The sequence below is a fragment of the Pleurodeles waltl genome, chromosome 11 (assembly GCF_031143425.1).
Source record: "Pleurodeles waltl isolate 20211129_DDA chromosome 11, aPleWal1.hap1.20221129, whole genome shotgun sequence".
Lineage (NCBI taxonomy): Eukaryota > Metazoa > Chordata > Amphibia > Caudata > Salamandridae > Pleurodeles > Pleurodeles waltl.
Window position 1 is genome coordinate 920360207 of NC_090450.1, and position 23607 is coordinate 920383813.

The 23607-nt window shown below is 41.3% G+C and overlaps 1 protein-coding gene across 14 annotated transcripts in view; it reads right to left on the reverse strand.

The window, feature by feature from the left end:
- CLIP1 (CAP-Gly domain containing linker protein 1) overlaps nt 1-23607 on the reverse strand; it is a 543241-nt gene that overhangs the window by 199580 nt on the left and 320054 nt on the right. For 9 of the 14 annotated variants that reach the window (XM_069214943.1, XM_069214941.1, XM_069214940.1 and 6 more), the window contains 2 exons: nt 14503-16821; nt 10247-10384 (listed from right to left, as the gene is read on the reverse strand). In XM_069214943.1, coding sequence (XP_069071044.1) covers nt 10247-10384; nt 14503-16821 — 2457 coding nt within the window. The remainder of the gene's footprint in view (nt 1-10246; nt 10385-14502; nt 16822-23607) is intronic. The other 5 variants (XM_069214950.1, XM_069214948.1, XM_069214951.1 and 2 more) reach the window with 1 other exon arrangement.

Consider the following 23607-nt stretch of genomic DNA (forward strand, 5'->3'; position numbering starts at 1 on the left):
TTTTTGCCAAATTTTGAGGTTGGCCAAGGATTATGAGTAACAGAACCTGATGAGAGTACCACAAGCTACTCCATCCTGGGTTCCCCTAGGTGTCTAGTTTTCAGAAATGTTCAGATTTGCTAGGTTTCCCTAGGTGCGAGATGAGCTAGAGCCAAAATCCACAGCTAGGCACTTTGCAAAAAACAGCTCAGTTTTCATAAGAAAAATCTGATGTGTCCATGTTGTGTTTTGGGGCATTTCGTGTCGCGGGCACTAGGTCTACCCACACAAGTGAGGTACCATTTTTATCAGGGGACTTGGGGTACCACAGAATAGAAGAACAAGTGTTATTGCCTCTTGTCCTTCTCTACATTTTTTTCCTTCCAAATGTAAGACAGTGTGTAAAAAAGAAGTCTATTTGAGAAACGCCTTGTAATTCACATGCTAGTATGGGAACCCCGGAATTCAGAGATGTGCAAATAGCCACTGCTTCTCAACACCATATCTTGTGCCCATTTTAGAAATACAAAGGTTTCCTTGATACCTATTTTTCACTCTTTATATTTCACCAAATGAATTACTCTATACCTGGTATACAATGAAAACCCATTGCAAAGGTGCAGCTCATTTATTGGCTCTGGGTACCTGGGTTCTTGATAAACCTACAAGCCCTATATATCCCTACAACCAGAGGAGTCCAGCAGACGTAACGGTATATTGCTTTCAAAAATCTGCCATGGCTGGAAAAAATTATAGAAGAAAACGTGGACATAATGTCTCTTTTTTTCACCTCAATTTCAATTTGTTTTTTATTTTAGCTGTTACTTTCTTTAGGAAATCTTTGAAGGATCTACACAAATGACCCCTTGTTGAATTCAGAATGTCGTCTACTTTCCAGAAATGTTTAGCTGTCCGGGATCCAGCATTGGTTTCGCACCCATTTCTGTCACTAACTGGAAGGAGGCTGAAAGCACAAAAAATAGTAAAAATGGGGTCTGCCCCCGTAAAATGCCAAAATTGTGTTGAAAAATGTGGTTTTCAAATTCAAGTCTGTCTGTTCCTGAAAGTTGGGAAAATGTTAATTTTAGCAACTCAAACCCCTTTGTTGATGCCATTGTCAGGGAAAAAATGCATGCTTTCTTCTGCAGCACTTATTTCCCATCTTTGTGGGGAAAAAACGAAATGTTAGCTGTATTTTGGATAATTTCTTGGTCTCCTGCAGGGAAACCACAAACTCTGGGTATCTCTAGAATCCCTAGGGTGTTGTTAAAAAAGGACGCAAATTTGGGGTGGGTAGCTTATGTGGACAAATAGTTATGAGGGCCTAGGTGTGAACTATCCCAAATAGCCAAAAAAGGCTTGGCAACTGAGGGGGAAAAAGGCCTTGCAGCAAAAGGGTTAATAGAAGTGCTAACTACTATAGAGCTCAAAACAAAGCCAGTAAATGACTTGCTACTTACTTTTTAATTAAAAAGGTGCCAACTAGGATTGAATCTACTCTAACAGCAAATTCCCATCCTGTTTTTAAAGATGCAGAAATTTTAGACGAATTCAAAACATACTATAGTACCCTTTCTACCCCTGAATCCATTCCAGATATCATACAGCAATACCTTTCCTTTTGACACCAACTGATATGTTAATATTGACGTTATAATTATACATTTTATACACCTATGTTTCACTTGTCTCTTATCTTTTCAACAGGTATTATTGACACTTCTCATATCCTTCCTTCCCTTTTCCACTCTTTCGCTCCTCTTATTATGCTATAAATGATTTACATGCAACCTTTTTAACACTACTGTAATGAGTCTATTTACAAAGTACCCTATTTTTAATTTTATGCTTGCAATATTTACGGTAGTTATGTGAAACTTGTTGCAATCGTGTTCAATAAACCTCTTGTTCAAAACTTAAAGACTGGTTTGCATATGGCTGGGTCCACACCAAAGTGGCATAGTGGGCAATAGAACAATGGGTTGGAATATTATCCAAAACAATTGCCAGTGCTTAGACAAATTGGAAGCATTCATCCCATCATCTTCTGTGTGTTTGAAATTTCACCACAGTCACAATGCATACCAATTAGAGGGTGCTAGACAAACAAGCAATCTAAGCAACATCCGAGCAGACAATGAAAGACCAAATCGCTTGGTGAACATTAGAACCAGGGAAACAATGAATAATGAGAAAGTTGGCGTAGGCCTGGGAGCCCCCTTCCGCACCAGAAAAAGGAAAGGGAGATTGAATGTCACAAAATAAAATGCATTACCGTCAGTCAGGATGCTATCTATCCAAAGTGGGACCACAAAGTTTGGAAACACTGATCTCAACAATGCAATATAAAACAATGAGAAGATAATTCTAAAAAGAATGACTTCTAGTCAAACACCGAGAAACCTTGCTAGCAGGCCACATACTTCATCACAGGAGCTCAACAAAACAAACATCTAATTCTATGTAGAAAATACAACACATGTACATCACCTACCCACAAACAATTAGGATTCAAAGAGCCATCTAGCTAACCATATCATCCCAATCCCTGAAGAAGGGCCAAGATGTGCACACGGTAAACGCGTTCAACACTGACATAACCAAGATTAAGGCATAAAGAAAAAACTGAACACGTCCCACATGTTACATATTTAGTATTGGTTGGGGGGTGGGGGGGAGATCCAACATAGGCCCAGAAGGGCGGATAGAGCCAGAGTTTTAGCATATCTACATACAATGCATATATACATGCAATCAATCTGCCACTCAGCTATCTACAGAGGAAAACACTAATTTAGTGTGTGATCATTACTTTTTCAGTTTTAGACTTTTTCCTTAAAAAAAACAACAAAAAAAAAAACTGTTAATAGCCCACGTCATCGGGTTTGCTACCTTGTCCCAGTCCAGCTAAAGTAAGGATAGGCCCAGGAGATGTAAACAGATTATATTAGAATCAACCACTGCCGCACATCAGGAGCAATTCCCTGAAAGCTAAAACAGTAGCAGCAATTAAAACTATGAACAATTTCACTGGGTCCTGCTGATTCCTCCACGTGCCATTCTATCTTGTTCCCTTCAAACTTTGAAAAGCTATTGGAATGGGAAGCAACTGCTCAACTGCAGGTCTTTGCGGCGATCCTCCTTATACCAGACTCCACACGGAATGAGGACAGAGACACCTCTTTCAAGTGCTAGGCGACCCCACCATGGAAATAGGTGGCTCCAGTACTGTCTCTACAAACCATCACTTACTCACTTGGCGCTCAAAGAACCCTCCCAAAACAGACTTAGACAACTCACTGCAATACCTAGAAACACTCGCCTGCTTCAAATAGTTAGGAAACCAACTTTCTGTAAATCCCACAGGGATGCAACAAAACCTACTGACAACTGGGAATTAATTATTTACCACTGCCTGCACCGATGCTGCAATACCCATTACTGCCTTTCTGTGAACCCAAACCTATTGGCAATCCGGAGCAATTCAGCACTGTCTGCACAAAGGTCTAACGTATCTACCAAGGGACAATTTAGCTAATCTACATTATCATCACCCTCAGGCTACGTCCAAAACATCAAGATGTCTGACAGCGTTTTAAAAGTTGGCACTGCACAACACCAACCAGCAATGGAAATGGAACAGAACCACCACGATGACAATTAAGGTTAGTCTAATAAGTTTAGTAACCAAACACTTACTTTAGGTAATTGTCATCAATAAATCAAATAGGTTCCACCTATTAGACCTCACAGAGATTTTGTTCACAGACAAATGTAAGTCCATAACAGATTAGCTGCTCTCTTTATACCACAAAATTAACTTGGAGAACAGCAAGGGTTGAAAATGGTGGTGTGCTAGGAGCAAAGCTCATAGGACAAGGTCTACGATTAGCAGTGCATCAAGTATCTCAAATTAATATAGTGCTTCACAGCGCTCCATTAAAACAACTATTATGCCAAAGCCCAAAGTTCCACGAAGGCTAGGTTAAGAAACCACCTTCATTGAAGAAATACATGGTTTGACCGTGACATTCCAAACGATAGGCCATACAGTCTGTATTATGGAAGATTTCAACCTGTGGGGTGACAATGTCAAAAAGAAACATGCACTTGACCCTTTGGAATGTCAAAGGGGCCAGATACAGGGAAGTATATATATTCACCTACATCACCCTATCACCCTATCACATTTTAATGGTAAATTTGGAAATTAAAACCCCTAATTTGGATATACCACTTTCACATGAGCCAACGACCTTCAGAAAACACCATCCACCAATTCAGACGAATCACACAATCTATTTCAGTAATCTGACAAAGTTTAACAATTGATGCCTCTCTGGCGACAAACACCACCTTAGTCTAACTCCTGACACCTCTACCGAAAATATTTCAGTGAGATTCACTAGAACTGCACCATTTTGCAAAGGACATAGGACACGTTTTAAATGGCCAGCACATGTTTCAATGCAGAATTGGCAATTCAGGAAAGTGCAGGTCACAAGCTAAAATGTATCTGGCAGAACTAAATCCAGGGTTCAACTGAATGTCCTGAAATATTCAGGAAAGGCAAAGAAAACAGTCAAAAAGAGCATTGGTCATTTACTGTGTAACGGGATAGCAAGGCCAAGCTTTTCTGAGAGCAGAGAGTTTTGGCTACTGAGCAAGCCATTCAGTACTTGTCCACTTATGCTGCAGTGTTGGTGCAATGGTTTAAAAGACTTCTTGGCCTAATGGTATCCTGATCTTATACTTTGGCAAGGTTAAAAATAACAATGCTTTAGGAACACCTGGCTCTAAATTGGGAGGAGTCTCCTTACAAAGAAGATTGCGATCCTTAGCCAGATACCACAGGTTTGGTTAATATCTTTCAGTGGCCTGGACCGCTACAATTTTGATTATCAGTATGCAAAATCGCAGAGTCTGGTGATGGCACAGGTTGCAGCCTCGAGTTCTCCATTTCCTTTGTAGACCAAATGTGGAATTGCTGGGTGCATCCTGCATTTGTAGGAATTTAGTCAAAGGCCTTGCAACGTCTAGACAGAGAAAATACCTTTGTAAAGAAGCATATGGCAGAGATTTAAGACCACACAAAGCAGTGATAGATGACTGACCGAAGAAGAGAATCTGCCATTTTCATCAACGATGACCACCACCTACCCTTAAATGCCCCCCACCGCCACTACTGAAGTTTAACCTGCCACGCAGAACTGAATATTCTAACTGTAGTAGCCTATCATACAACACCATACAATGTACCGCTCGGATTCACGGAAACAACAAAATGCCCTGAAATGGCCGATAGGCAATATATGCTTGTGCTGTGGATAACACCATAATACTTAAAAGATACCCACGTGTCAAAGCTGCAGTTAGTGGAGGCAAGCAGCAGAAGGACATACATTTATTCAACAGTCATACGAATGTCTGATGTTAACTTTAGAAATAATGACAACATCCAAATTCAAAATAAACCCGGACTCAATCTCTACTTCATTCTGAATTTTACATTCAACTATAAAACACATCCAAAAGTGATCTAAAGCTCTATTTACCTCAGCCTTTGGTTTTGTCCCATGCACTGCGCAGTCCATTCGTTTAATAGTGCCTCCCGCTGCATCAACCACATGCCCTTCGTACCATAAAGAAGCACTTCCAGTGAGCCCGGAGCCTGCAGCCCAGCCGAAGGCTCAGGGGGACTGCCTACGCTACATTATGCAACAGATAATCCTAAACCACTCTAAAACTATTACAGGCCACTAGAGCTTAATCCTAAAACAATCTAGCGAATCACCCGCCAGCTTCAGACAGCAGTGGGGCCTGCGAGGCACAGCAGAGGGGAGAGCGCATCCGGTGCTGCTGGATGCTAAGAACTAAACCATTTGCTCCCCTCATTGCGGTCAGTACGAACGTCTCTATCTCTGTATTTAGGCGACACATGGGATGCCAACAGATTATCCTAGCTCAGGGTTCTCCCTTCCTGGCAGGTCTAGAGCCTCAGTTTGTACCATACTTCTTAATAAAAATAAAAAAATAAAAACACGAGCCATGCTGGGAACGGACGACATCAAAGGAGTGAACCGGAAACGGAAAATCTGGGATTGCACTTCACCTCGACCGTCGCCTTGCTGCGCGTGCACATACATCTGTGGAGAACGAGACAGGAATGAGCTCGCTTAGTTAACACAAGTTCTCCCGGAGCTTTTCCCTATCCATATCCTCACCCTGTGCATGCTAGACAAGTGGCAGCCCCCAGATGCTACCAGGCCCTCGTTCTGCAGCACACATGCTCATTATATTTCCTTCACAGTGCTTTAAGGTGACCGGCTTCTTGGTGCTTTCAGTTTAACTGAACATTACGCTAAAGAACATCCAATGTCATTCTCAGCAAAAACAGCACGCTTTGAGATATTAGCGGAAAGAACATTAATTGGATAACTAATCGTGAGAAGGAGGGTTGAGGGATGGGGAAGGGGGACGACGAAAGTGCATTACCCAAAACGATTAATGGTAAAAACTGACTGTAATTTGCTTTGTGTGCTATATAAACCATTTCATTCATTATGCCTGAGCTTTAACAAACCCATTGCAGAAATCTGAGGAAGAGGAGATGTGCATTCATCAAGATCATCCTGCCGCCAGCCCAGCTGCAGCGCTGTGATGCACGGAAATTGCTTTTAATTGCGAGGTTTCAACCGTCTGGAGCAGTAGTTTTCAAACATGCTGTGCCCGACTCAGCACTGGAGTACTAAGAGGCTAGCTGCAACCTCGAAGTATCTTCTGGCCATCGTATAGTCACAGTCCCTTTGCAATGACGTCTACTCTACAAAGATGCACCCAGGCTTCTCTGGAGAGTACCTTGCAGGGGTAAACGCAATCCTGCGTAGAGAGGGTGCTGCAACTTTATTTAAACGCTGCCTGTTAAACATCACTGGGGTGCGGGTTTAATTTCAACAGCAGATGTACTTTTAAGATAACTTAAAAACGCCTTAGGACTGGGCTGTGTACCTTGTAAATAACCGTTCTCCCCCACGGCAGCCCGACATCCTTGGGATACACCGTTTTTGGGTAAACCTCTAACGATCATACGTTGAACTGTATAATTAGAGTCAACGCCAATTCCACACCTCACTGTTGAGGATGCCGATAGACAGGGTTGCGACATTACCCCACAGGAAAAAAAAAGCTGTTATTAAAGGGCTGGCTCGCGGTAAAACGCCGGGACTTGACCCCAAAGCTTGTGGCACTTTATGGAACAACGAGAGAATCTGGGAGCCTACCTGACACTACCAAAGAGGGGCTGATAGTCCCAATTCCAAAACCGGGAAAACCTGTGACTGACAACACAACTTACCAGCCACTGTTGATGCTAAATATCGACTACAAAATCCTGAGTAGAATATTAGCGACTAGACCCCCCCGTTTATGACCACATTAACACACCCTGATCAAGCTGGATTTATCCCAGGCTGCAATACTGCGTTTAACACCAGGTGCCTCTTAGCCATCCAGGAGGATAACATCTGTGATCGTGAAAACAGCAGCAGTATTCGCGGTACACATAAAAAAGGTTTTGATAGCATGGAATGGGGATATTTATATGACGTGATGCAGTATATGCGGCTGTGGAGGGGGTTCTTGGAATGGACTAAATTGTTATATACAGAGTCCGAACAGGTAGGACTATCTCTGAGAAATCTGCGGTGGGACGCGGGACACAACAGGGGTGCCCCCGCTCACCTTTACTCTTTGCTCTAGCCAGGGAGCCCCTGGCCAGCTATGCAAGAGCAGGGGTGGCCTATTAGGGCCTGCAGATCGGAGGCCAATTTCACCACATCGTTTTATATGCAGATGATCTCCTGATCTTTCTTAAAGAAGCTTCGGGGAACCTAGAAGGAGCCAGAGCTAAAGCGGTTCGGCTCCTTATCGGGTTTAAAAGTAAACTGGCAGAAATCCAGACTCTTCAGAGTAATACCAGCCCAAGATCTTCCTGAGGGGTTGGAACAGCTGCAGTGGGAAACTCAATGCTTATCTTATTTGGGATTCAAGATCTACCGATGGTGCTGACCTCCTGGACAGTAAGGCGGGACTGGCTATTCGGTCGCTCCGGCTAAGCGTTGACTTTTGGAGGTCATTCCCGGTGGTGGGATGCATATCCCTACCAGAGACGGTGGGCCGTATTTCTTTGGGGTGCTCCCTGTCTAGGTCCCTTGGACAATGTTCCAAGACATGGACTCTTTGCTTGTTACATTTATATTGGGAATGGGCCAATGGAGAGTGGCACTTTTGGTTTTACCACGACCGACAATGGCTAAGAGGCTGGCAGTCCCAGACTTTGAAACATACTAAATAGAAGCTCAACTCCAGTGGTTGGTGAGGTGGCTGGCAGATAGACAGACCCGGAACAGGGGTTTGGGACCTTTTGTGCGGGGCTCTCTGACTTGACCAGAGTGCTACTGAGGTTGAGACTATCCTCAGCTGAGGATACCCAGGAATTGCAGGTGATCTTTAAATGTTGGGCCAGATGCTTTCACAAACTGAATGTGGAAATTCCCTACGCATCCATTACTATGCTTAGGGAACTCCTACATGGGGGACATTGGGGAGGAGTTGAGGAATGGGCTGCAACTTGAGCAACCCTGATGGGAGATCTTTTTAGAATGTCCGAGTTGCTCCCATGTGAAGACTTCCGAATTGAATTTTACCTTCCACAGGACCACTTCTTACTGCATAGAGTTGTCACCACAACGTTTTGTAAACACTGGAACAATGGTGCTTCTGAGCCGCCGAAGCTTAGGAGCTGTCTCAGTGGGTACTGTCAAGGCAGTTATGAACCTCTATAGAGTGATTTATGAGGACCTGCATTGCCCACTGGAGAGATTAAGGGCGTGATGGGAAGATGATCTGAACATCCCCATACCAGAAGGTGTTCGGGAAGCCATCCTGGACAGGAAACCTAAGATATCCAGGACTGCTCAACTCAAAGTGATTAACTACTATGTCCTTCAATGGGCACATCTTACCCCGTAACGTACTTTTAGATACGTTCATGTGCCCGAGATGCAGGGAGGTGGACGCGACCTATTGCACATGCTCCGTTCCTGCCCATCACCACAGGCCTTCTGGGAGGAGGTGATGACAATGACAGAGGGAATAATCGAGAAAGACATCCCTTGTTTCCTTGGTCACTGTCTCCTCAGCTGGTTCCCACACACTTCCAAAAACAAAATTATAAGTAAATTCCAAGATCTGATGTATATCTTAGCGAAGTGAGAAATTACCAGAAATGGAAAATCTTCGTTGGGACCCGCATTCCTGCCTGTCATAGGGAACTGGAAAAATGGGCAGCCTGTGTGTGGAGGGTGCTGCTACGAGAGGCGAGAAATGGGGTGGGCACTCTTGATGGGGCTCGGGCCTGGAAGGCACTTGTGGTTAAGTTTAAAAAAGCCTGAGCCAGAGCCTCCGATGGGCTTGCGAAAAGTTTCACATGGATCACCCGCACAATAGCACCTTAAACGCTATGGTGATGGACGAACGGGTGCCCTTTTCCTGCTTGGGAATTCTGGAGTGATGAGGGGCTTTTGCAGCTACTAGAAGACAGCTTAGAGGGGACACGTGGGCACTACTGACTGCTATTTGTACAATATCTGTGCAACTTAATCACAATCCACTCGTGGTTGGGGGTGGAGTGGTGGTGGTGTTGTTGCTGTTGCATCCACTGAGCAACTGACTGTCGCTTGTATGCCAATGCTCTTATTGAGTAACTGTTCTAAAATCCAATAAAATCTGTTGCAAAAAAAAAAATAACAACCGTCCGATTCAGATAGTGCAACACTGCCACTATGTGGACAAACAATGTAACAAAATGCTTTCACGTGTTTCACACTATTTACTTGCTGCATTTGCATTATTTTTAAGGAGAAAGTGTGATTAACGGTTAATGGCATCAGTGTTACTATATGCGTGGAAATACAGGAATTTGTTAATAAGGCAATAGGGCGTTATAAACCTCCATTAAACATAAATTGGGTCTTTGTTTAATCATTTTGTTTTAAATAGTCAGGACTCACTATAACAAACTTTTATGGCGCGGCAAGTAATAAACTGGGCTAAAGCATCCACTGGACGTAGAATAGAAAAGGCAGCCTCCAATCACAGTCTACTCAACTCCCAGCAGCACCTCCATCAAAAATGTTCACTGCATCCTGTGATAAAAGAAATGCTCAAGGTTTACTCATAAAAACGAAAACAAATTAATAGCACTTACTTCACTCTGCAGTTTCTGGGTTAACTTTCTTGAGACCTCCAGAGAGGCCAAGGCTTCAGATTTTTCTTTCAGAAGGTCCTCTTTCTCCCTGGACACCAGTTCCGCCAGCTGCATAGCATCTTCTGCCGTCTTAACAGCCTAAATTCAAAACAAGGTTTTAAAATACGTTCGTTCATCACATGAGCAACAAGTGTTGTACTTGTTCCCAAATTCAGATGTGCTAGTTCTAGCGGATTTGACAAAAGGCACCCCTTCCAGTAGTGACTGCCCTAGTAAATTCTGGGGGAACACTGGGCCCTTTTTTCAAATAGGCCATTAATAAACAAGGACGTGTCTTAGTTTCCTAATACCCAAGACCCTGATGTCACCATCTCAACAATAATTGTCTGATGCTGTACTATGCTGAAGACAGTCTAGAGTTCACACTTTCATAATACTTTAAAGCCATTGGACATCTGTGATCAAAAAGAATGAAATTCCCTACGATGTAGAACGAAACTGATCAATGGGGCATTTGATATGCACATGTCGGTTCAAACCTATAAAGCACACAACACAAACTTCGAAATGCTAGGGTTCTTACAAAAATAACAATATTTGAGGACATGTGCACTTAAGTTTCTCATATGCATTATTTTCAAGCTGACAAATGTAAGGTGGGATTCTGCTGGCAAGAGAAGCCTATGAACAGTACAACAGGCCAATTTAGGATTAATCTTTCTTATAATGTAAAGCAGCTCGGTGCATGCAGATATTTACACTAGGAAATACCGCAGTCCTGCTTTGCATGTGACAACTACAGAATGAATATACGACACAACCGATTATTGAAGAAAAAAACAAGAAAACATGCTAGACGTCTATTTAAACTGGACCTTAATTGCAAAGGCTTTAGAAATAAGGTGTATTAACCATGCCCTTCCAATGCTGTCACTTGGTAATTAGCTTGAAAACTTTTGCCCAAGTTGACAGCGCACAAAATAATCAAAAGTGCAAGAACCACCTGTAAAAAGCAAACATTTTAGAAAAACAATCAACCATATTTCAAAAAGAAAGTGAACGGGTTACAACAGACTTGCCCCGAGGACAAAGACAATTTGAACATTGATTCTGATTAGGTGCAAAAAATAATTTTATAAAATTAAAATACAACGAAAAAGTGGTGTAGACCGAATTAAGAGGGAATAAAATGGAAGCAAACTTTCAATGCAAAGTCTGTGCTGCCACACGGCCATTACAATGTGCACAACCAGGGTGCTCTGTGTATTAAGATCAAATTGAGAAATTAATAAAAAATAATTCTGTACGCACAAAATTGTAATGTATCGCCACGTTAACAACAAAGACAGTGAAACATGGCCTAAATTCTCCTTTCATGTCTGAACATATACTCAGATGATACAAGCTATGCGTCCCCAGGCCCCACGTTTGCATGTACCCTGTGTTGTCGATGCTCTGCCCTAGTAATAGGAGCACAGTATATCCCACCTGCTGATGAATGAACGAAGACACTAATGATCGCAGGGAGAAGGTCAAAGATACGTGGTGGGTCTCAGATGCCTACGGATTACAGCTATTTGCATGTGAAGACAGGACATTTTCCAGAAACCGAAAGGCGGACAAGGCCTGAATCAAGCAAATGACTGGAGTTAGTGAATCCCAGACATTATTGTCTTTTAAACCGACAGAGACAAGTCTCAGCAGAAATCTGTGCGCCCTAGAAATGGAGGGCCGGGATAAAGAAACACCTAAGAAAACACCCACACTGTAGTCAAATTGTGAGGTCATGTGAAAGGAAAAGCATCTTCGGCAGCTAGCAATTTTTTTTAACCATGCCATCGACCAGCAATAGTTAAAATAGAGACCGTGGTGAACTTCCCCATCATATTAGGCAACAGCAGAGGGGGTATATGAATTTGACGTCTTAAGAACAAAGTAAGGGTGCACAATACATAAATACAGCTACTCAGAGAAACAGACTAATGCCAAACAAAACAATTGTTCTACAAGTAACACAGGGAATGTTGCCACTGCTCAGCAAGGAATAAAGAGTAACTGCCTGGCGTTACAGAAGAAAACGAAAATGACTAGATTGAGGTGCTCACTATTAAAGTGCGAACGGATCAGTGGAAGTTGTTACTTCAGACGTCTCAGTCAAAATGAAAGCTGGCACGCACGACCAAGGGAAGGTTCACGTGGCCCACAGACAGACAGATCACTTATCTTTGTTTAAACGTCACATATCACAATTAGGTGACAAGTCAAGCCTAAAGTGAGCTTAGAACCAATCTCACATTCCGGTACCCAAGCAGGCATCCAACTTTCCGCACTACTGAGCATAATATTGAGCGCTTTCATTTTTTTTCTGAAACCGAAGTTCCTTGCGTCAAAACGTTTTGTATCTGAGACAATATGTGTCCTCTTACCTCAGATGGCAAAAAAGCAGAAAGGGGCACAGAGGCTCTCTGTAATAAGATGCACAATGCCAAACAAAAGCAGGAACACTGCCACTATAAAGGCTAAACGAGAAAAGCCAAGCTAAAGAGACCCCTTCAAATCTAGTCCAAAGTGCGGATTGGATCATAAAAATCTTAACTAGAAGGCTGGATCTGCAATGAGCTCAAATAAATATGGACATGACCGGAGTCGGAAAGTCACAACTCCCCAGAAAGATCAGGTCAAGCTGAATGTTGCAACAATAAAAAGATTTCTGACTGAAGCACAGACAAGTATGACAGTCTTACGTGAAGCATCCTGACAAGGTCTAAAATAGTTTTCGCTTTAATGGCAGGGTCTTTAGAAATTCACATCCAGGTAAAGTTAAGTGAGGAGTGTCAACCAGCAATAGCTTAGCTAAAAACAGAGGTACAACTATTTGCAAAAGTACATGTAGAGCTCAACCCAAACTATTTAGGGTGGGTGGTCTTTCTAAAATATAGGAGGCATGCTGGAAAAGGAAAGACGTGCACACACGTATAAACTTCTCCATTTAAATCTAGGTCTCTGCAAAAATGGATTGTATGGACTTTTTCAGATTCCTTCGTCAATAAAGAAGTTAACTTACATGATTGTCTACTGCAGGACAGTAGTATTTGGTTTTCTGCAACAGAATACATCTGGAGTGAAATCTCTTTTTGTCTCTGTACGGTACGCCTTGTCGTATACCAGCTGCCAGGTTACTATGGACTGATGCTAACAGGCAGAGAAGGTGCTCACTGACAGCAAAGGGATGATTCTAGTAAAACAGTATTTTCACTGTTCCTGTCACCGTTGCAAGGATGGAAATTTCCAGTGAATGTACCGGCCAATCTTGGCCTTCCTATCAATTGGAAACATTACTCAGCAACAGGTATCTAATGAAAGACTAAACCAAAAATCGGAAGAACAAATCACAAATACCACTTAATTCTAAAATAAAACGGCAGTGGTGGAATCTTACAACAATGTGAACAAGAACTATCACTGCAAAAACAAGCTTTACTACGTTTTATAAATGATTTAAGAATGGAAATATTTGATAGCATGTAAAGGAGGAGATAAAAAACAACAAATATTCTCAGAAGTATGTTTGCTTGTAGTAAAACTTAAAATGGAAAACCTAACAGTAAATAGAAGAGTGTATTGAGACTGTAAGAAGAACCTTATTTCAGAATAGCCCAAAGGAAAAAACAAGCTTGTTTTGTGACTGGGCTTCTGCACAGATATCTGGTTTGGCACACCAGAAATCACACAGAGAATATTGGAGGCTTTTGGTTCTACTTGTCAAAAAAGAGAAAGTCAGGTTTTCGTGGAGTTTGACATAAATGGTTCTAAGCTTGTGGGAGGAATGAGTAAGTTCAGCCAGTAACAGGCAAACTTGTTCTTTTATGAGTACACGTTTGCAGAGTTCTTCTCATGATAAGGAGAATTCAGGTAGCAGAGATATACAAATTCAGTAGTGAATACCAGCTAACATTTACAATAAATTACTAGTTTAAGGCTATACTTCAATCCAAAATGCTTTGCAGAGTGCTTGCTTCCAAATATTTCGCAGACACGGTCTCGATATACTAATAATTAAAAAACACAGCCAACATTAAAAGAGAACAGAAAATGTGTTAGTGTCAAATTCATTCCAGTGCATAACTTGGTAGCTGAGAAAGTTAAAAGCACCACAAAGGACTAATTGTGCAAATTAAAGTGCAGGTACCAACATAATTTGGAAGTTAGTGTTCAGTGTTAGTAACTAAACTTGGTTCATTTAAAACGTTCAATACCTCAATCCTTTTGGTTAATGTAGAGGTTTGAAGAGCCTCAATTTCTTTCAAGTTCAGTGTAAGTTCTTCCTTTTCTTTCAGTAATTCCTGGTGCACTTTCTGCAACTCAAACAGTTCTGCTGATATTTCATTTCGGCTTCTAGTAACAAGATTTACTTCCACTAAGAGCTTAGTATTATTTTCTGAAAGCACTGACTTTTCAACCCGGATCTCTTCATTTGCACGCACTAAATCCTCCTTAGCAGTGAGTAAATCTTCTTTTTCTATACATAAAATATTTCTCTCTTCTTCAGTCACATCAAGTCTTCTACGGAGATCATCCAGGATCTTGGATAGGGAACTGTGACTATCCTGAAGTTCTGAATTCATTTGAGTCAATGAAACAGTCTCACATTTCATTTTCTCAATACTGGATGTTAACACACTGTTTTCACCCAGTATTATCTGCCTTTCCTTGACTATGTTCTCCAGCTCACATTCACATTTTTGTTTTTCCAAAAAGAGAGTTTGTCTCTCTAAAAGTAGTTGTTGATTTTGCTGTTTTAGGTCTTTGATTTGCTCTGACAGTTCTGTAGTTTGTGCTGCCAGCTGTTCCTTTTCTTTAACTGCAAGGTCAAACAGATTTTGAAGGTCTGTGTACCTCAGCAACAGACTATTATGTTTGCTCTGAAGACCTTCTGTTTGCTTAACTAAATTTTGCTGCAATGTTTGTAAATGGTCATTTAGTTTTTGATACTTTTCTTGTAAGTCAACATGGTCTTTGGTCATTAGTTCCTTTTCGGAACAGCATTTCAAATAATTACCAAGCAACGCTTCCTTTTCTCTTAACAAAGTACTATGTTCTAACTCTAAAGATGCTTTGGCAGTTTGAATATCACCTAGAAGGACATTAAGACTCTGCTTGGAAGCAAGCAATTTTTCATGCTCTTTAGTGGTCTCTTCTAGTTCACCAGTTAGGTCTTGAATATTCTTTAAAAGTACCTCCTTCTCCTGAGCCAAGGCTGTCTTTGTTGAGGTTTCCTGCAAGTTTAGTGCTTTGAGACCATTTATTTCATTTAGAAGAAATTCTTTATCAGCAATGAGCTCAGCACATTTTGTTTCAAAATGTTCTTTCTCTTTGAAGACAGCTTCACATTCCTTTTCTAGATCTGATAACTTCTGACTTGCAATTTTTTTCAATTCCATGAGAGAGTTTATTTCATCCTTTAATATGTTCTGAGCAAGTGCTGCATCTTCAAAAGACAGTTGGAGTCTTTCTGTAATATTTTTATTTTCATTGAGAAGATCCTCTTTTTCAGCCAAGAGCTTTAGTTCAGATGAGAGAAGTATCTCTTTCTCTTCCACCAGCTGAACCCGCTCAAGATCTGTTAAAGTTCTACTTGCCTTAATTTCTTCAAGAAGTTGAGAAAGACTATCCTTGGAAGTTTGAAGCTCTACATTATCCTTTAAGGAATGTTCAAGCTGCTTCCTAATAGCATCAAATTCTGATTGCAAAGTGCTATTTTTCAAATGTAATGCTTGCAGCTCATTTTGAGATGTTTCTAGCTCATCTTGTAAATTTGCTTGTTTCAAAATCATTTCATTTTCTAGGTCAACATGTTTTTGTAGCAGGTCATCCCTTTCACATCGTAGAGCTGCAGCTTTACTGTCAAGCTCTAAATGCTTTTCAAGTAGGGATTTTTTCTCTTCTGTAAGAGCAGCTATTTCATTGACAAGCCTGTTTTTGTTATTTGCTAATTCTTCAGAAGAAGAGGTTAGCATTTGAATAATTTCATCTTTTTCTTTAGCTATGGTAAGTTTTTCATCTGCAATCTTTGCCTGATAATCCAGTAGTTCCTGTTTCTCTTTTTGGTATTTTGCACATTCAGCAGTCAAAGCACTGTTACTACTTTGAAGTTCTTCTATGTTTTCATTCAAAGTTGTCAGTGTAGTTTGTAGATCTTCATTCTCCCAGTTAACCTTTAACAGTTCTTGTTTTGCATTTTCGATTTCAAGGAGCAATTTTTCTTTTTCAGCAATCAGTGCCTCTTTTTCAATCTTTACTTGTTCTTTTTCATTGTCAGAGTCGAGTTTTGATTTTAAAATGTTCTCATTATTAGAACTGAGTTCCTCATTGAGCGACTTTAGCAGAGTCAGTTCTTGGCGTAAGAAAGTAATCTGTGATCCCATCTCTGAAAGTTTCGACAACATTGAATCTTTTTCTAATTTTAAAGCATGTCCCTCTTCTGTCAAATGTACTTTCTCATCTTTCAAACCCCTCATCTCTTCTGATATTAGCTCAATCTCTTTTGTGGCTGATGCTAACACACAGGTTAAAGACTAAAGAAAAGTTGGGAAGAAGGGAACAAAATGAAGTCAAGCAGGCAAATGAAAAAGTGTGGATTAAGCATAAGTGTGCTAAAGCTTTTAATAAAACATGTATATATTGACACACAAGCTCATGGCTATTCAAAACTCAACCTAATTAATCGAGTAATCTATTAAAAACAAGTAGATGTAAAATCATTTTTATAACTAGTCTAATAATTAATAGAAGGCAAATGGTCTTTCACCTTCAAGACAAAGACACAATGCATTCCTGGTCTCTTAGGTAAGTATATTACTGTCCTTTAAAACACTGGGCAGCCAGATGTAAACCCAAATTATATATGGGCCCTTATGAAATTCTGTGAAGAAGCCAATGTCCCTCCACCCTGTTCAATCCACTCCTGAGCGAGGATAACCGGTTTAATAAACCTCTGAAGATGTAACTGACAGTCATGGGCAATAACAATTAACACTACAGTGTTTTTGTTCCTTAAGTGGAGCCTTGCTGGTCTTATGGCAACGTATGTGTAAGTAAGGCCAAATTACAGGTGGACAATAAACAGCTGTGGATCAATCCTGATTATAGACGAACTGTGGGAGGAGAGGGAACTGGCAGGCTGCAGCACCATCCTTGGGGAAATGAGTACAATGGAGCCAGGCACGTTGTAGCAATCCTCCTCAACCTCACTCAGACACTCTGCTGGCTCCAGTCACACAAATTCCATGGCAGGTCACCATTGAGCATCATGCACAGATATACATCCACTAGTACGCCTGCCCACCAGACAGGCCAATATTCTTGAGCTGGCAGGGCACACATCATGGTGACTGAGCAGTCATCATCATTATATTTTGGTCTCACTGATCATCTGGGCTCCTCAGCAAGTTTTTCCCCAACTAGCAAAGAAACTCATTAAATATGTTGCTGTCTTTTAGACTACAGTTTCAAGGTTATGAAGTGGGCCCCAAAAAAAAGATTAACCCTTTAATCTACATGTGGTTCCAATTTTCCTGATTTTTGGAAGTTCACTTCTGACATCAAATGACAACTGCACTGAACGCTTCATCGCCAACACAACTACAAAGGAAGGAAAGGCACACAATCTAAGGAGGGAGTAAACAACTTTGTTTTTACATTTGTGTTTGTGACTACTAGAAAAACTGTGATGCAAACAGAAACAGAAGAGTTGCAATAATGGGCTTCAAGCCTCACCAAGGGGCCACTCATCAGGAAAGTTTTTGCTAAACACAACCTACTTTCCATCCACAATTCACACTATGATATAGACCCCATACTTTGACAAGACAATATATGTGCAGCTTCTCTACTTTTTCAATTAAGAAAGCATTTGTAATAGTGCATAATTTCAGTGTGTCAATTTATACAAGGAATATCTGCATAAAAATGAAGTTAAACACAAAGCATAAGTATCGCCAGCAGGCAACATAAAGGCAAGAAACAAAGTTATTTTATGTAGATGTAAAGTATGTTCTTATTAAGCAAAACACCTTTCCAACAGTAGAGCAGTAAGAGCTGATGCTCCTGTCTATTATGTAGGTCAGTATTACAGAATACACATTTTCCCATTAAAGAATGATGTCACCAATTGTACATTTGAAAGGATGATATCCTGCATGAGTACGCGACTGAGGCAAATGCATGTGTACCAGAAACTCAAAATGAATACATCTTTCTTCCAATTTTTGCACTCAGTTTGGACACCTATAGAGATGTTACATGTTACTTTGCCTGTGGAGAAAGAGTTAACTTTCCACATTTTGTACTCTGCAAAATCTATTTTCATGCAACCAATTTTCATGGTCCTGTGATGTAATCTTTAGTCTGCCGATATCAATAAACCAATTTATAGAAAAGCACGAATGTGACAAATCTTGAAACCTTCGTTGACACATCAGACATTTCTCGCCCCAATGTGTAGTCTTACTTCATTACATTTGCACCCAAAAATGTCTGTTAGTTCATCAAAAACAGGATTCTCTCCCTCATGTGGATCCAGAAAGACCAAAGCGGATAATCTTCATTACTGTGCCTTATATAAAAGTTAAAACACTGATCAGCACTCAACCCACAAATGACTACCTTCAGAAGTTGTACCCCGGATCATTTCAGCACCGAACTAAACAATGTGCAATGAAACCTGCACTAGTTAATATTACAGAACTTCGGAAAAAAATATTATCACTCTTTTTCTGGTGTAATGTTTTCAATTGGGGAAGTAAGAGAAAAATATTTCTATTGGAAATGTTGTAGGACTTCAAAATCAAGAAAAGCTAACAAAGTGCATAATAAAATAAACAGATGAGACAAAAGTCTGCAAGTAACTGGTGCATCTTTCCTAATGAAAATGTTACTTATCTCTGGAAACAATCTTTCAGATTCCTCATACATTGATTCCTCACCTCTTGAATTTTCTGGAAGCATCAGACTGGATCTGGAAATTTGAAACAGCTCTCCTGAACCACTATGGAGTGCCTTAGCTTTTTGATCCACCCAAGATATGACATCTTGGAGCCATTCATGGCACCACACAGGAGCACCAGTAAGTAACTAACTAACTTGTTCTTCTGAGGGGTACTTTTACCTGCAGATTCCTCATCTCTTGAACAAATACGCCAAAGGCACCTTCAAGGTGATGGGTCTGAGGAGATGGGCAAACCAGGAAGTCCTACAATACAGATATTGCAAAATGACCAATTCTGCAGACTTTGGAGTCAAGCCACTAATGCCTAGAGCAAACCCTACACTGAAGCATAGCAAATGTCCAAACTGGAATGCATCAAGCACTGAAGAGGTAGCATTAGTGGTGGAACAGACCATGAAGCATTTAGGAGGCTTCTTTGGACAAAGGCATAACAGAGTTTGATGTACAGGATGTTCCAGTGAGAAACATTTCACTTCTTGGAGCCAGAGAGCCCAGAAAGAGGTGGTGTTTAACCCGATACTCAAAGGGCCCTGACAATATAAAAACGGAGAGCCTATGAGGCTCTAGACAGTGCCACCTTTCCTGCTTCGTGGGACGAGGAAGCAGGGAGATGGGCAAGGTGATCAACTGACCCTCAGGAAGAAAGCCTTCACTGGCAGAAACATCATGTCATGAAAAATGTAGTGACAGGATGATGTGTAGACAATGAATGAAGGTCATTGACACACCGAGCCTAGACAATGGCAATCAGAAAGAGTTTGCAGAGTGAGCAGCCTCAAAGGTCAACTATGCATTTGGTCTAAAAGGGTGAATACATCAGGAAAAGTGATCACCAAGTTAAGGTCTCACAGCGGTATAACGAATAGGGAAAGGGAAACAACGGGATCAGTCATATCAGAAATCTCATAATAGGAGACTTAAGAGCAAAGGTGACAGGACAACCAAAGAAAGGCAGAAAGAATTGACTAATAATCTTCAAGAGGTCCCTGAAAAAAAAAAACTTACTGGGCAAGAGATACTGCAAAGCGCAACTTATCTGGTACAGGTACCTTGAAAGGACCAACTTCCTCCTCGCTGCTTTAAGTGATGAAACAAGATAATTAATCAGAATAAACAGAGTTGGCAGAGGGGTGTTGCGCTGACAAAATTACGTATTGCTTTCTCCAGGCAGGTCAAGAAAGCTCAGATTGCCCCACTCAATCTCAGGCATGTATGGGAGGCTCTAGACGTTTGGCTGAAGCATGTTTTCAAACTGGTGCGAAAGAAATGGAAGAGGAGGGTGCAGGAACAGGCAGAGCAGATGTGAGGACCACACCCTCTGAACAGTCTGGCGCAGTCAGGATTATCTGTGTATGATCCAGACACAGCTTCCATAGACAGATGGGAGGAAATGCACAGTGGCAATAAAAGTACCAGCTCAGACGGAATGCACCTCCTAAGGCTCCGTGCTGTGGGAAGTGTAGCACACAGTACTGCAAGCAGTGAGTTTCCTTGTGAGTGGCAAATAGATCAACCAGAGAACTGCCCCAAAGGTTGAAGATGGACTGGCCTACCTCTGGGCAGAGATACTACTCATGGTTGCTGACGGAAACTGTAGAGACACACATTCAGGGTGCCCACCAAAAGGGTCATGACCCACTAGGCATTGTGAGCTTAGACAAAAGGCTGTTAAACTTATGATCTAAACAGATATGGATGGAAATGACTACTACATATGCACCAAAAAAATCCACAGGCTTCCAGTCAAATCATTTTGAGCTTACGGAAAGTGTTTTTTCTTAAAATTACTTATAGTGAAAGTAACATTTATGGAATGCAGTTCGAATTCTGACACCCTCAAATATGTATCTGTTACTAATTTGGGGGTACTCAGTTTAAATTATTCTATTCGATTTGTGGAATGCCCACTAACTACTTAATTCAAGAGAAAACACTTTCACTTGGTGCCTGCTGTGTGGAACGCAGACATCCTTATCCCTATTTAAAGTGTGTTAAAGTGTCTGTGAATCTGAACACCACCAATGAACTTAAGGCCTTCAGATCTTCAACATAAACAGCCAAATATCACACAATGTGGGTGTAAAATGGTGCATGCTCCCATACTGAGGTCAGTTGTGGAGAAAGTAACAAAGCGCAATTACTGTTGGGTAAAGCACACACAAAATAGGACAAAGAATGAGCCCTCTATTCGCAAAGCATTCTTGCTTTATTGGATGTATTATGCACACAGTGTGCCCCAATATGTGTAAGCATTGTGGGACTCTGTTTCTCCTTGTTACGGTTCTCCTCTATGGGCTGATTTTATCAGTCTCACTTACTATGCCTGGGCCCAACATAATATCAGGTTCCAGGCTTTGCTAAATAGCTAGTCACTCTTAGAGTGACTTCCATTTTGTGGTCCCATGAGAATAAATGCAGTATTGTGTTGGTCCTCTTAAGTCAGAGTGTTTCTAACTGGCACACACTGCTTACATATTAATATGGAGTTGGAAAATGTCTCAGCTGAAGACCCACAAGAACAAGAGCCTCCAACTGTTTTGCTCATATTTGTTTTGCCTCATTACTGTAGAGTACTGTTCTTGATTGCAAAAAGGAGACCCCTTTCTTCAAAAGGATATCAAGTCAATAGGGTAAAGTTGCATATGGCCATCATCAGCACATCTGCCGTACTATCTTTTTTCAGAACGTTCGACTTATGTTTCACATTTGTCTTCAAACTATCTCTACAGGGGGTTGGAGAACCAGGAAGTGGCCAAATTTAATTTACACCTTTGGACAACTTCAGAAGGTATTTTTTCAGCTTAATAAGGACAGACTCAATGCTTTTCTTCACCAGCTGCCTAGAAGGAACACTTTTTGGACAACCTGACACCTAATTAAATTTAGGGAGGACCTAAGCATCCTTTCAGCACGTGAAGTATACCTCACAGGTGCTTCCAGGGTCACATATGAGCGACCTCGGTGCTGTATCGCAATTATTACCCAGTTTTATTTCAAACTTACCAATCGGTTATGCAGCTTTCCCTGTTGCCAAATTTCAGCACTATACGAAAACTCCAATTATTTTAATCGTTGCCTTTTTTTTTAAAATGTTATGTATGATGTTGCAGCTTCTTTAGAATTTTCTGATGCCATATATGTATCCAGGTTGATTGCTCAAAATCCACTGTCACTTATACCTCTACACAGACAACAAATATGCCTTTGCAGTCCCTAACCGTCTCCATCACCCTTCGATTTGAAATAGGCCTCTTATGTTGTGGTCCAATAAGTATTACTGTTGTGTTGCCCTGTTCTCAAATATTGTGCTGGTACCCTTCTTTTTTTCCAAATATTTTTATTAGTGAATTTAAGAAAATCAACACCAACAGTACAGATAAAACCATCACACCAGATTTTGTATAATCATCAATCCAGAATACCCCCTCTTATTCCACCCCACCTTGGATTTCACCATGGTTATTGACCTGCCCATATTGTCCCCCAGAACTATGCCTCTGAAATGTCCTCCCACAGAGGGCTCTACACATATTACCCATGTAAGTGTTCCAGGCACCCCAAAGTTTGTCCCATTTTCGTGGGCATCCTCGTCACTCATATATAATTTTCTCTGCCATCATTCACAAGTCAATGTCTTTTTAACCATTAGCTAATCGTGGTCTAGTTCTGGCCCCCAGAACTTGGCAATGTTTTGCTTGGCAATGGATGAACCCTGCATTACCCATAGCTGGGCACCACCTGAGAGAGACAGGTCCCCCCATACATTCAAAAGGCACCACTTCGCTATTGGGACCAGGGAGTATCCCAATACCTCGTTTATACAATTCAATACCGTTTTCAAGAAGGCCTGGAAATTTGGGCATCCCCAAATCACATGGTAGAAGGTGTGCCCACCTGGTGACAACTACGCCTACAGCTAATCGTAATTCTTCCCATTTTGTAAAGTGTTGTCGGAAAGTAGTAGGGGCGATGTCATATTTTTAATTGTACAACTTGGAATCTGGATTTGATGGCTGATGGCTGTCTCCCTAGGGGAGGTCAGAGCTTCTACCCATTCTGAGTCTTCCAATCACACCAGGTCATGTGCCCACTTGTCACGGGGGTATAAGAGGGTGTCGGGCAAGTTGTAAATAATTTTTCTATATGTGAGGGAGATTGCTTTGCATCTCATGTAGTCGCCTAATAGACTGTCTTCCAGTGGCGTTGAATCAGGGAGCTGTGTGCACTTGGGTATGGCGGTAGTTAGCGGATGACGGACTTGCAAGTATCAGTATATTTCTGTGGGGGCCAACTGGTATTCTCGTTTAAGGTCTGTAAAGGACAGAATCCCATCTTGATTCCATAAATCTTCCAC